A 14756-nucleotide genomic window follows, 5' to 3' on the forward strand; every position below is an offset into this window, starting at 1 on the left:
TGAGGCAGGTGGAACACAAGTTCAAGCCCAGCCTGGGTAACTTAGTGAGACCCTGTCTAACAGTGACAAATAAATAAAAGGGCTAGAAACATAGCTCAGTACAAGGGCACTGGGGTCAACTGCAGGTACTACAAAGAAATAAAAGGCAAGGAAAGGCAAGGAAATGCAAGGCAACTTAATGCAGTACCCAATCACAAATTAAGAGATGAATGAAACTGCAAAAATAAAACAAAAATTTTCCAACAACTGTCATATCCTGATGAAGAGAGTCATGAAAATAAAACTTTAGGCAAGAAACAGAGGCAAAGAAGAAAGGTTTGCTGTACTCAGTTCTACAACTGCTTTGCCTATAAGTTGCATGGATATAACTGAAAGAAACAACTAAGTCCAGGGGACATGAAAGACTCGCACAAAGAAATCCCTGGTGAGGTCTTCTTGCTTTCCTGCCCAATCTGGAAACCACACACTCCTGGTGCCCGCTTGTGTAGCAGGAGTGATCGTGTCCTGCATCTAGCCTGTTGCCCAATGCCAGAAACACAACCACCTCGGAAGGTCTGGAGACTTAATCCCATGCTGATAAGACTGCCTAGCCTCTAGAAATGCCGATGCAGAGGAGAGGAAGGGTAAAGAAATCTAACGTCACCTGCTGCTTTACAAAACTGATTAACCTCCCCTCACAGGGTGAAGGAAGCCATAGAGAGACTTCCAGTGATGCCTGCGGGATAGCAGAAAATAGCACTGCTGACAAGAGCCCTCTGGATCCGGTGGAAACCTGCTCAGCCCTTTCCCAGCAAGGAAGAGGTCTGCAGAACCCACCACGCCCAGGCTCTCTCCATGAAAGTCCAAAGCACCATTCAAGCAGTTCTACTTCTAGACAAACTTCACTATCTTGCTTTTTCCAGGGAGTTTCTGTGCTTCCCACAATGTGTGGGCACCGGTACACTGAGCTCCGTTTAATAGCATCGGCATGACCTGGCAAGCTCTGAAAATCATCCTGTCGATGACAGCGCCACTACACAGCTTGCCGACCGGCAAAGCAACGCAGCATATAATGCAAGGACACATGCACTAAAGACCCGAGCACAGATAACATGCATGAAATCCAGGGGAACGCCCATCCCTAAAGAGAGAGGCACAGGGGACATGTGGGACAGCTCGGGTTTTGCTTATGATTTGCTCTTTTCTTAGAGGAGCTGCAGCAGCGGTGGCCGCAGAAAAGGTCTGTATCTGATGAACTGTGTGGGGAGTACCCACGTTTTTTTATTCCCCCATGCTTGAAAATGTTCTCCAATAAAATAGCTCAACCACACGTACACTGGGGCTGCTAAACTGTTGTAAGAACCAGTACAACAAAACCAGGGGTTAAGCGGATAGTCTTCTAATGTTTGTTTTCTCAAAACAGTGTTGTTTGTTTTTCCCAAAGAAACAAGCAAAGTAAGATAAATGTTAGCATTTTGTCAGTGAAGTGTAATTCCTACTGTGAAGGTGACACTCCATTTGCCACTACTAGATTTAAGTTTACGCCAGTGCACATACAGCACACATGATCTATGTGTTTAAAAATATGTGTACACGCAAAGAGCAGCATCTGGAGCAAAACATGTTAGCCCAGACTGGGACCTTCCCATTACCATCACCGGTCTAGTTTATAAAAGATGCGAGAATGGTATTGAGCAGCGAGCACTACGCAGCTATGGCCCTGGGTAACGCTCCAATAAATGAGGCGGATGGGGCTTCCCCACTCGCATGTCACAGCCCCACGCTGTGTGCATCTCGATCCACTCAGACTGCTCACATGTGGACATCTCTCTCCTTCCTACTGGACACACACTTTGGCAATTGATGCTCAGGACCACCGACCACCCCAGGGACCCACACTATGGAATTTCACCTACTCGAGAACAGACGCCAACTGGTAACAATAAGAATTTAGTTTCTTAATTGCTTAGATCTCAAAATTAACTTGCCTTCTTTTTCATTCCTTGGATGACACTGACACCTAGTGGAGTTCATGTGCCGAGCTCTTCACCTTAAGAATACTCAGGGCCTCACAGATCACTCTCGGCACCACGGCCCCACCCAGTAAGGGCCCGCACGCTGCTCTGTGCCTGGGATTTCGGGCGACCCTTCCTTCAGTGGAACTGTTCAAGCCCACTGCTACCCTAAACTCTTCATCAGCCCAAACCAGTTCCCACTGCTAACAGCCGGGCAGCAGGATGTAATCTGTAAGACGGTTTATTCTCCCACTGCTGGCTGACAGCGCGGGAGAAGGAGCCCTGGCTACGCAGGTTCAGAGGCAGGAGTGGTGTGGACAGGCAGTAATGAACAGTGATGTCCAGCCACTGCAAGGAGCAGTTTCCATCGGCGCCTGCCTACCCGGTCTGTGTCCCCGTGCCTTCCTGGATGCCTCAGGGTGTGCAAGTATGTGGGCGTGTATGTGCTCACCCGGGTGACTGTGCACCACCGGACGTGGCCCTCCCCTCACAGTCTCCCTCGCCCTATACTATGTGGAACCCCTCACTTTGGCGCCAAGCACTTTCCCATGAATGTGGCCGACGCTGGCCGTCAACAATCCTCCTACTCACTGAGCAAAACCAGTGCTCTGCAGCGAGCCGAGGTTAAGCAAGCATGGATTCACGGGCTTCCTACTGTCCTTCCTCCTGCCTGAGAATCAAGCGGTCCCCAACACAAGGCACCAGGGCTGGCAGTTAGCTGGTGTCAGGGTCCTGCACACAATTTTGTGGTGCATTCCAACTCTCAAGCTACCCTTTCAGAGGTTGGGGACGGCGATGTGCTGGTCCCCTCGTACAGAGCCTATCGTGAAAGAGAATTCCCATTTGCTTGTTCTTTATTTCTTTTATAGAAAAGAAAACAAAGTCAACAAGCAGGTGCCAGAGGCCGGCCAGCCCCTCCCATGCCATGTCCCTGTGGTCACCAGTGACAAGCGCGGAAGCTGGTCTTGAGCCCTGGGCTGCCCACTCTGCTAGCGCCCCCTTATGGTAACCTTCTTAGGCCCACTGCATGGGAGTAAGTGAACAGCTTGTCTTGTGTGTGCGCGCGCGCATGTGCGCCTGTGCGTGCGTGTGTGTGTGTGTGTGTGTGTGTGTGTGTGTGTGTGTGTGTGTAGGGGGGCCCTTCTCCTCCACAGGCCCCACCTGGGATGTAGAGCAGCCTTACAGGTGTGCTGGAGGTAGCCATGCAGGTGGTATCTTTGATCCCCACGTCTGAAGGAGTCCGACTGTACAGCATCTTGATCATGCACCATTTAAGCAGATCAAATAAACACCTCCCTCCCAACCTACCCAGTGGCCTTACAGTTGCTTTTGCTCAACACTACCAGAAATCACGTTCGTAATGTTGCTGGTAATGAGAAATAAAAAGCGAGGCTACAAAGGCTCCTCTGACCACTGCGGGACTCCCCTCGACACCTCCTGCAGAACTGCTCCTCCTGTACCCAGCTCAGCAAGGGCCAGTCCTTTGCCTCAGGCAGAACGGCTGCCAGCAGCACAGGCAGGGTCTGGGCCTGGTCTGTCTGATGGGGCCACACTGGGCCCTGCAGCAGCATCTGCCAGAGCTGGGTGGTACAGGCCACTGGCAGAGGGAGGGGCGGGTGGCAGGAGCGGACATGCTGCCGGCAGCAGTCCTTGGCAGCGATGACCACCTGCCTGGTGGAGACTGCCCCAAATGCAGCAGGGGAGGGCGGGGCATCTGCCTGCTTTGGTGGGACCCCCAGCACAGAGCAGCCATCCTCAAACAGCAGATCAGGTAACAGACTCCTCGCTACCCCTGGTGAGTCCTCTTTCATTCAAGATAGGAAATATCACATTTCCTGTATCCAAGTCTGCCAGGTCCCCAGAAGGAGAGGCTGAAGCTTTCAGGTTGGCACTGCTGCCACTGGGGTTACAGGGTTCTTTGCGGCTGTGTGCTGCGGGAACCTTCGAGCAGCCCCGGCCACTGTCCATCACTCCCGCCCAGCGTGAGGACCCTAAATGTTCCTAGAAGTTACAAAATGTCCCTGGGGAGCAAAACCATGCTGGCTGAGAACCACTAGCCTCAAAGTATGCAACGCACAGCTCAAGGTCAGGGAGGACTGTCCAAAACAAAGGACAGCCCTTCTGCTTAGTGTTCTGGGCTCAACTGCAAAGCCTCCCACGATCGATTGGTAATGTCTGCTCTGTGCAGGAGAAAGGGTCAGGGCAGCAGAACTTGGACCTTTTCTGTGGCTCAGGGATTTCGACATCTCAATCGCCCTGGGAGCTCTTAAAAACTACACAAGCCAGGGCCCCATGTGCCAAGTTGGAGCTTTTCAATCTGGGCCCAGATGTCCAATGATCACTTTGAAAATGTTCTCCAGGTAACTCTGGAGAAAGCCCTGGGTGGGAAACTGTATCAGAGAAGCCCTTAGGAACCTCGGGCTGGTGGCGCCCCCAGGCACAGCCACCCACCAAACACAGAAAACCAAGTGCTCTGCTCCCTGCCTGAGGTCAGTGCACACGCTCCAGCAGTCTGCCACTGTCTGCTATCTAACGCGAAGAGTCCGTAAGGTGGAGACCAGGAAGTCACAGGATGAGCGGTGTCTTTACACAACTCACTCGTGCTTCACCTCTGACACACGCAGCACCACCTCCCGCCCTGAGAAATCCCGCTCTGCACCACAGCCAAACCTTCGCTCCCCTTCACTTCCTAGAGTTCCCTGGAATGCGGTGCGGTGCTCGTTAACGTAGGCTGGGTTCTACGCCCATCACTGGACCACCTCGGGACCACGTCAGGAGCGATCGGAGCCCTGTGCGTCCTGCTCAGGCTCCTCCCCAGGGCTGGCACTCACCGTGAAAAGGTTGGACCGGCGCTTGGACTGCTTCCGGACGGGGGTCGGGGTGTTGGCAGTGGGCGGGACGTCGATGCGGAGCTCCTTCTGGCTGGTGCTCGGAGTGGACGGGACAGAGGAGGAGTAGTCGCTTAAGCTCCCACCTCCATTGCTCGTCTGTAACAGTGGAGAACTGAGGTTTCATTACTGACAGACTCCGGGCATTGCAGCCTCCCCGCTCCCCAGGTGGGTCATAACCAGCAAGTCAGCAGGTCGCACTGAAGGGGGCGCGGGTGCCACAGGCCCCACAGTGCCTCTGGCTCTGCCCACTGCCCGGGTCCTGAGTACTTATCCGTGGTCTTATCCTGGCGCACAGTCTCAGCTCATCGTGGTGTTCCGTCTAGTAACGGTGAGCTCGTGTGAAGAGGTCACGGTCACTTAAAAATTCTCAGAGTTAAAAACACAACCATTTTGTTTTCTTCTGAAAAATGAATTGGCTAGTTTGACTACACCGATTCTGTGGCTCCTTCACTGTTCTAGAACAGATTCTGACCTAACGGGTTTGTCCAGCCAGAACCACAACTAATTCTGAAAAGTGACACACTGGAAATCAAAGTGCTGTTGTGGAAAAAAATGCGTCACGTTTCACAGAAAAGCTAGAGATGCCAGCAGTGAGGATGCACATGCTGGTGACTGTGCAGTGGCAGACCCCAGCTGTGAACGCAGACGCACACCTTCCGAGCGCACCACAGGTGTGGGACCACGCCTCCTCCCCGCACCCGCGGGGACAAAGTGCCAACTGAGCACTCGCCTGAGAACTGCCAATAAGAAAACAAGTACCGGTAAATCAAAGCCAAGGGTTTCCTCAACAGCTTTTGGTTTGGTTCTTCAAAGTGACAGTTACATCACCTGCCTCCAAGTAAACAACTTAGCATAATGTTGTTATGGAAAGATCATAGTTTCTAAAGGGCCTAGGGGAGATGGTAATTATAACTGAATGGTGCTACTGAATTTAAGCCTAAAGTGGGATCCGCCACTAAAATTCACTCACAACTGTTCAACCTACAAGCAGACCAGAGCAAGGTGATTTAAATCAATAGTATAGACAACGGCACACGCCTGGCACTGCCCCCGTGCCAGCATGCCTCGTAGCACAAGCGGAACGGAGACTGAAAACATTAAAGAATGATTCCCATAAAAACCACTTGGCCACAGCAGTTTCTGAAGGAAATGTGAAGTCAATTACAAGCATGCTGTTATTTATAAAGTTGAAAAAGATAAAATCAATCCGCCCCTGTGAACGCCGCCATACTCCCCGCGGTGGGGGCCCTCTTGCCCGCGTGCTCGGGTGGCCTGGCCTACCTGGCTTATGTGCACGGCCGACACCTGCGCGGAGCAGACGGAGGAGTGGCTGGGAGAGTTGGGCAGGGACTTGCAGGGCCCGATGGACAGCTGCTGCTTCTTCCTGGTGGCTACGATCTTCTGGGCCACTGGTGACACAGAGACAAGAGAAATCAACGTGAAGCGGCTTTCCTGGTGATGGGAAATTGCAGACACTGGAAGTGATCCCTGGGATCCACCGTTTTGTTCTTCCACAATGATTTTTGTGGGCACCTGACTACCAGTCACCGTTTCCAGAGCTGCCTCGCGTCCCCAGCGCGGTGCGACCCTGCAAGTGCGCTCTGGCCAACAGGGCGCGTGCGGAGGACACACCACTGGCAGCTTCCAGGACCCTTGCTCCAGGGCGCGCTGTCCTTTGCCCCTTTCTTCCTAGCTTTTTCCCTGCACCTTCCTGAAATGCCTGAATGTGTCTGCGGCCCCAGCAGCCATCCTGGACCGTTAGGTGATGCTGGGAATGGGAGCCACACTTGGTGGGGCAGGCACAGGAGGAACAGCACCACAGAGGGGCACACCGACGCCTGACACCCCACGCCTGACACCCCGTGTACCGTCTTCATGAAATAAGTCTTCCCGTTACGTGCAGCACAGACAATCCTAACTACAACATGAAATTTAAACCCCGTGAAAGCCAAAATTCTTTTTTTTTTAAATTTTTTTGCACTAAAGAATTATTCTTTATAAGCTATGGTACAGAATTATACTCAGGCACATGTAATTATATCAAAGACCTTTTTTTTTTTACTTAAACGTATTACCACACGCACTGGAAGCTTATCTTAATCAATACAAATCTAAATTCAACCAGCCATAACTTCTCTTGGCAAATAGGCTCACTGATAAAGCATATTGAATTTAATTGGAAAGGAAGCCAACGATCGGAAAACCCTTCCTACACCAATAGGTGTCACTACAGGAGAATAACTACAGTTTTTATTTCAGCGGATGCGTGTCTTTGGGGAGTAGCTGTAATTACGTTTGGTGATATTCAATCTTGCCTTTGCCCAGGGTGTTGCTGTCCCGGAAGAGGCCCAGGAGAAGGACCGTCCTCTCCCCCTGACCAGAGGTGATAATGCAGAGGAAGCCCACATGGTGTTCAGATAATTTCTTTTCCAAATGAACACAATTTTAATAAGGAGCTGGTTTGTCCACAGCTTATGGTTTTCATGTAAATGAATGACAGTATAAATATGATTAAGTGAAAATGCAATATATAAAAAATGGCTCCCAGAGATGAAGCAGCAGCTTCATTAGTTACATCCGACCTCCAATAGGCTCCTTATCATCCTGAAAGGGTGATATCAATTAATTTATCTTCCCGTAGTGTATTGATCATAACCTTCATCAGCTAATCATGTTTAAATTACAGAGGAATATCACGGCACTCTGTCATTTCTCCACCACTGGCCTATCGATTGGGGGTCTTGGAAGACATATATTAGAATATTTGAAAATCATTACATGAACTCAAAAATAAAATCTAAGATCAAATTCCAACAAAGCATGCCACAGTGGTACTGAACTCCCAAGGACTAAAAGTAAATTAAGTTAAAATCATGGTCATCTGCATGATTGCTAATTTCTTTTCTTTTCTTTTTTTTTTTTTTTTTAAGAAAAACAGCAAAAAGCAGTTTTTTGGTGATGAGCCCCTCTGCACTCTGCTTGGGCGGCCAGCGCCAGAGCTCATGTTCAGCTGGGTGCTTACAGCAATAGGGATCTGGAAGCCCATGGGAAACCCACGAACGCCAAAACCCAACAGAACGGGACGCAGGACTGCAGAGCTTCTGGACATTTTCTAAACACGTTTTCCATGCTCAGCGAAGATCTGAGCAACTTTCCAAGACAAGTCAAGTATTTGTTTTACAAAATTGCAAATGCAAAGAAATGCTCTGCCCTTCCGCAGGTGGAAGGAGGGGGGCCCTGAGCACAGCACCTCTCCAGCAAAGCCTCTGGACAACTGCACAGAGCACAGCCTCAAGCTAAGTACCTGTCCCTGTAGTCACTGCTCTCACACATTAAGTGCGCACACACACACACACACACACACACACACACACACACACTCACACACAAAGTCACAGCACTGAACAAATGGTAGCCAGCTGGGGGTGGTGGTGGTGGTGGTGCATACCCAAGAGGTTGAGGCAGGAGGATCACTGTGAGTTCCAGGTCAGACTGAACTGCACAGGGAAACCTTCTCTCAAAAAAAAAAAAGGTAGCCTTTTAAAAAAACTCTACTGATTCTTTCTTGTGTTTGTCCTCTTTCCCTAGTATTTTAAAGCCCTGCTACCCAAGTGAAAGAAACTGACAAGTACTTTGCTCTAAAATAGGGAGACCGCTTCAGAACTACAGACCTATGCAGAACAGAGGAAAACTTATTTCCTGAAGGACAGGGAAAGGGAAGGGGCCAGCGCGGAGGAGGAAGGAAGAGCCGTGGCTGGGCTCAGTGGCCGCCCATTGAGAGACTGCAGTGAGCTGCTGCCCTAACCTGCTTTATTCCCAGGGACAGGCAGCACACTGGGGCGTGTCACCGACAGACATCCCTAAAGTGCTGTCTGGGCGGTCACAGGCTAGAGGGACAACTGGCATCCAGGACAGCACAGGTCCACGCCTCGCAGGACTGCAGAAGGTGACCCCTCCCCGCACCCAGCCGCAGAGGGCAGGGGGTATGCTGCACTGGGTCAGCTGCAGCCACCTGAAGCACTGGTGTTTACGGCATCTTTTTTACGTGATGGCAGGTTGGAACCATGAATATGCTCAGGCCATCCTGGCCGGTCAAGATGTTACCCGAGTTTTTGTCTGTAGTTGGTCATTCAACAGACGAATGTTTCATGTATCAATGCACGTGTGCCTTTTTTCTCAGTACTAGGGACTGAACCCAGGGACTTCAGACTGAGCTTTCACACAGGCCTTTTGTCTTACTGCTTTTTTATATTGTGAGATAGGGTCTCGCTAACTTGCCAAGTTGCCCAGGCTAGACTAGAACTTGCGATACTCCTGCCTCAGCCTTCTAGAGTGCTGCAATTACAGGCATGTGCCACACACCCACTCATCTGTGACGTACTGATGAATCACTTACATGTCTAATGGAAATATGAGTATATATTTTAAAAAACACAGAACTTAAGAGAATCTAAAAATTGTATCACTGAGATTTGGTGTTTTCTCCCGCGAGGTGTCATGCTCAAGTACGTATGACTCCGCCTGCAGGAGCATCATCAGAGGTGTGCAAGGTGACTGTGCTTTTACCACCGACACCCCCTCCTCACCTCCCACAAGTGCTGCTCAGGCTTGTTTAAAAGTCACCTCAAGATTGCCCGGGTCCTACAGGTGAGTTCATGAGGGTGGCTCACAGGAAGTGGCTGTCAGCGGAGTGGGATGTCAGAGCCGTGCCACCCCTAGGAAGCCCGGCGGCTGGTGCCCGGCTGAGGGATGAAGGGCTTTTCCAGGAGGACACGGATCCTTCCTAACCTGTGACGGCTTTGGGTTTTTGCACAAAAGAATGCTTTTGTGCATATATTTATGTTCTTGAAGTAAGAAGTTTGGGGACTTAACCTGAAAATGAGCTACATATGCACATTCTTCACAAATTTAAATTTTTCTGCTTTACAGGAAGGAAGGGGCACTGTTACGGCTTGTGTCCAGCGGCCCCACAAAACTTCATGCTGCTGCGGAGCGGGGGGCAGGCTTTTTGGCGGTGGCTGGATCTAGGCTTTGTGTTGCTGGGCTCAAAGACGTGAGGCTGGCATTGACTCCTAGTGGGAGGCTGGGATGAAGGGTGTGAGTGCTTCCTGCCCTAGGTGGGTGGCCCGGGTGAGATACAAGGGGCGGAAAGAGCTGTGGCCATGGGTGCTTGCTGCTTTGCTATGAACTGTTTCCTTGGTGATGCCCCCCTGCCGTGCCACCCTGCCTTGGAGCCAGCCAACCAGGAACTGAAACCTACGAACTGGGAGCCAAGTAAGCCTCTCCTCCTTTAACTTAGTGTGTTGGATATCGGGTCTCAGCCGCGAGTAACTAAGACAGGCACTCCTTAGTCAGGGGTGAAATACTACATCCTGACCGAGAGCCTGGTTTTTGCTTCCATGCCGTTTCTGAATCACCCCTGGAGTCAGCAGCTTCTCTACCCATCGCTCGGCCCTGCTTCTCACGCTCAGATGGCCGGGTGTGTGGGCTACGAACTCACTCCGCCCTCGCAATCCATTTCCCAGGGAAGAGCCGCACGTCGGGCAGGTCAGCAGTGTGGCCCTGGGACAGCTCAGGACCCCACCACACAGCAACAATCATCCCGTCTCCCCGGCATCCCGCCAGCCCATCCCACTTCCAGGACAAGAACCTTCTGCTGACGCCTTCACCTTCTACCCACACCAGGACACAAGGGACCGGGAAGCTGCTGTCCACGCTGCCTCAGTCGAACTGTGCACCAAGCCTGTGGCAGAGGGTACCCTTGGCCTGAGGGCACCTCCCGGTCCTCCCCGTCCTCTGCCTCTGCCCCTGGCTGAGCCTGCCCTGTAAGGAACCTGGCATCACGGGTGGCGGCCTGGAGTCAGGCTGCATGTTCCTACCTGGCCGCTGGGCAGCCCCTGGCATTGCTGGTCACTCCCACCTCTCGTGTCTTTCTCTAGGCTTCCGGGACACCCGACTCCCCAGGGTCCCCTCTGCAGGGAGCTCTTCTCTGACCCCCCTTTGTGATCTCTTCTGAACAGGGTTCCTCGCGGGCTTGCATCTCAGCCTCCTCCCCGCCCCAGGGAAGCTTCTCCATGCCCAGGGCTCATCACCACATAGATGCCAACAGCCCCCAAGGTGAACAGTTGCACCTCCAGGGCACCCTTTGGACCCTCCTGCATTCTAGAACCGTGCCTCCAACAGCCACCAACAGCTCCCCCGTGTGCCGGGGCACCGCAGAGCCTACGCTGTCGGACATGGCAGCGCATCTCTCAGACCAGCTTCTGTCTACCTTGTACCTCAGCCGACGGCACACCGCTCCCCCACCCACAGGCACGGGTGGAGGAGACCTAGCGGAGAATTTTCTTCAGTCCCCCCACCCCACCTCGGCCTCAACGCAGAAGCTCACCCTCCACAGCACAGGGGCTTCCCAAGGCCGATCTGACCGCCGCATCGTGCTAAGTTTCCCACAGCTCTGGTCACACGGACTCACGGCGGTGAGGCGCACCAGGGCGCCTGTTCCCTCCCTACCCCAGCCCCCTGGCTTCTTCCAGAGTGAGCTGAGCCCTTGGGTGAGCCGCATGCACACAGGCCAGCAGCCACGCGGGACGGGGGGACAGCCAGGTCAGGATGCCACAGAAGCATTGCCTAGGGAGGGGGTCACCCCTGCAGAGCCGCAGTGAGCCTCATGGAGCCACGGCAGCAGTCAGGCCACACTGAGGGTGCTGCTGGCGCCTCTGGGTGATGCCAAAGGGCTCTGTTAGACAAGAGTTAGGGATGTCTAACAAAATGTCCTGTGAGTCAAGTGGCCTGTGGTCAGTGCCAACTGTACCCCACACAACTACTTTAAAGGCACGATGTACAGAGTTGGGAGTTCCCACACGCTTGTCTTTACCTGGTGCCGCCACCCTGGGTAACCCGGCTGCGCCTTCCCCGAGCGGCCCCTCCTGGGGCCCCGGCGCTCCCCACAGGACTCCCACGAAGGGTGGGACTGTAAATCTTCCAGGAACACACAGAAGATTCCCTAATGTCCCTGCTCAGTTTTAAATTATAGTGGAGTGATCATTAAACTCACTTATTAATTAAGAAGAAATTAATTACCAAATTATCTATCTAGTGCGGAATGTGTGACTTTGGCGTGAAAAAGAAATCTGAAGGAAGCGGTTAAATGCAAGTGAAACCAGAGCAAAAGCAAGAGGGAGTGACGGGGGCCGCGCCTCCGGGTTGCGAAGGTCTCGGGCTGTCGGGCCGTGCGCCACGCTGCTTGCTGGCGTCACCGAGCCGGGGACCCGCCGCAGGGCCTGGCAGTGCACAGTCCCGGTCACCCGACCAACTGGGTGACAGCGGGAAAATGCCGTCGGCGTACAGGTCAGGTCAGTGGGCCACGGACCCTCGGATTACTGTGAACAAGCTGGTGCCGTCCGTATTTAAGGGCACTGCGTGCCGACCCTCGCCGGGCACACAGCAATGGGGACAGGAAGGATGGGTGAGCTGCAGGGGGAAATGCGGTGAACGGTTATGAGAAGGCACGGGGAGAACAAGCTGAAAAGGGCACCTGGCAACACTTACTTCCTTTCACACAAGGTCTCACCAAGTTGCCAAGGTTGGACTTGAATTTATGATCCTCCTGCCTCAGCTTCCAGAGTTCTGGGATTATACGTGTGTGCCACAGTGCCACGCAGGTGTTTTGTTTTGAGGAGTCCATATCTAAAACTGCTGTTGACCTCCCTTTACACAGCACTACTGTCAGACAGAGCATACAATGCAAGGCTGATGACCATCGCCTGATGACTGGAGTTACCCAAAGGGGTTCTTACGGGATGACACAAGCTCAGCCGTGCAGTTTTAGCTAAACTGCAATGGTGTCTTCCCGTGGTCATGCGACCCCTTCTCCCAAGAAGAAATTCACTAACTTTGTGCTAGCACAAGCACTCATCTTCCTTTCCTTCTCTTTTCGTCCTCTCCCCACCCCCTTGTCTTTTCTTTTCTTCTTGTCTTTTTTCCCTTTTCTTTTCTTTTCTCTTCTGTTCTCTTTTCTTTCCTCTTCCCTTCCCTTTTTTTTCTGTTCTTTCTTGCCACCATCTTTAAAACCAGCGTTTGCAGGCTATGGGTGCAGGTCAGCGATATAGCACCTGCCTAACATATGCGAAGGGCCTCGCGTTGCATCCCAGGACCAGGAAAACAAAACAGCACAACAGCTCTCGGCTGCTCCTCCCCGCGCTAGTCTGGTCACAGTCCAAGCCGCCCTCTGCAGAGACACCTTTACTGTCTCAAAACTGGTGTGCCCGGTCATGTCCCTGTCACAGCAAACTACAAACCTCAGGAATAATTTTCCAATGACAGCAGACCCTAATGAAGAAGGTAAGGCATCCGCACCCGAACACATAATGTCAGGCAACTCTTCAGGAGAACGGCTGCGACAGCCAGCTATCCTGTAATCAAAGCACGAACTATAATTGAACAATTGATTGATTGTGTGTGCCCCCCCCTCTTCCTTCCTTTTTTGCTGGGGATCAAACCCTATACAAATGCTCTACACCACTGCTATACCCCCAGCCTCAACAATGTTTCTGTTATGGTTTTTATCAAACCCAATTTTCTAATCCACAACCGGCTGTGATTAAAAAGTCAACCTTTAATTTCTTCTAGAGAAACTTTCAAGTTTTTCCCAAAGTAATGGAGTGAATTCTTAATCTGAGATTCAGTTCTTGTCTGTATTCGTTTTATCTCGTTGTATTAAAACAAATTTATCTTCATTTATGTCGCAATTACCTATTAGGGTTGTTAATTTGCTGGAAATGAAGCTATTGTTTAATTGCTCCTATTAATCGGGGGATTTAAATGCCGACTGTAATAAACAGTTACCTTCAGGACAGGGCAAAGTCAAGGCCGCTAACATTAATTTCAGAATTTTAGAACCTGGGGAAATTTCTATCACATCCAAGGCGGCTGGATTTCCCTTTCCATTTCAGACAAAAAGGGTAAGAACATAAAATTTAGTTTGAAAAGGAAACCTGAGCTGAGACAAATATGGCTTATGTGGTATTTTTATACATACACACAGCTGATATAAAGTCACTATTCACGGCAAGGGGGACCTCAACCCATGCTGCAGGAGAAGCACCCTCCCCTCTCCCTCACACAGCTTCGTGGCACAGAAGTTCCTTAAAACGCAAGCCCTAGATCAGGCCACCAAATTTGGGGGATGTTGCAGTCCCTCAGTTGCCCCTGCACTGGGCCAGTGGTCCAGCAGAACCACAGCGCTGGTGGCCTGCTGGGGTTCCACACCCCCAAAGGACACGAGGCCCCATATCCAGACCCCGCAGTGCTATGGGCATTCACTCCTCTGAAAAATAAGGGTTAAGATGCCCTGATTTGGGGCTGCCCTTCCGCTGGCTTTGTCCAAGGCCAGTCAGGACATGGGGCTCCTGTGGGCCCGGTCCTGCCCCAGCCAGCACGCACCCCAACAGCTGGGGGAGGCGGGCACTGTTCCCATGGACGCCCTCCAGAGTCGCCTCTGACACCTCATCACAGGCCCGTCTGTCCCCACACCAACATGACACCCATTAGACGGCCAGCACTGGACATCCGGATGGCGCTGAAAGCCCCATGCGCACACACGCGCCAACCTCCTGGTTCGCCAGCACAATCGTCCCTGTGTGGTCTCACTGTTCTTGTCGGCACACTTCTCTGGTGGAAAATCTTTCTATCTCCTGGTCTTGCACCGTTCTTGGGGGGTAGGATTTTACTCATTCAAGCACCACTCTAGCCTGAAGCCCCAGTCCTATGACTGACAGACACCCTAAGTCTCTGGCCCCACTCCTCTAGGCATTCACTGTGCCAAATGCTGCATTTATAGAGTGCTCTTGGTTCCAGAATGCCCTTGGTCATA

The 14756-nt window shown here is 51.9% G+C and overlaps 1 protein-coding gene across 8 annotated transcripts in view; it reads right to left on the bottom strand.

Annotated features, from left to right (window-relative positions):
* Nucleotides 1-14756, bottom strand: part of LOC102026497 (arf-GAP with GTPase, ANK repeat and PH domain-containing protein 1) — a gene marked incomplete at its 5' end in the record, with an annotated part of 356403 nt that overhangs the window by 250477 nt on the left and 91170 nt on the right. For all 8 annotated transcript variants that reach the window (XM_005395317.2, XM_005395320.2, XM_005395319.2 and 5 more), the window contains 2 exon segments: nt 4826-4981; nt 6167-6294. In XM_005395317.2, coding sequence (XP_005395374.1) covers nt 4826-4981; nt 6167-6294 — 284 coding nt within the window.

Source organism: Chinchilla lanigera, unplaced genomic scaffold, assembly GCF_000276665.1.
Source record: "Chinchilla lanigera isolate Chin_1 unplaced genomic scaffold, ChiLan1.0 scaffold00052, whole genome shotgun sequence".
Classification (NCBI taxonomy): Eukaryota; Metazoa; Chordata; class Mammalia; order Rodentia; family Chinchillidae; genus Chinchilla; species Chinchilla lanigera.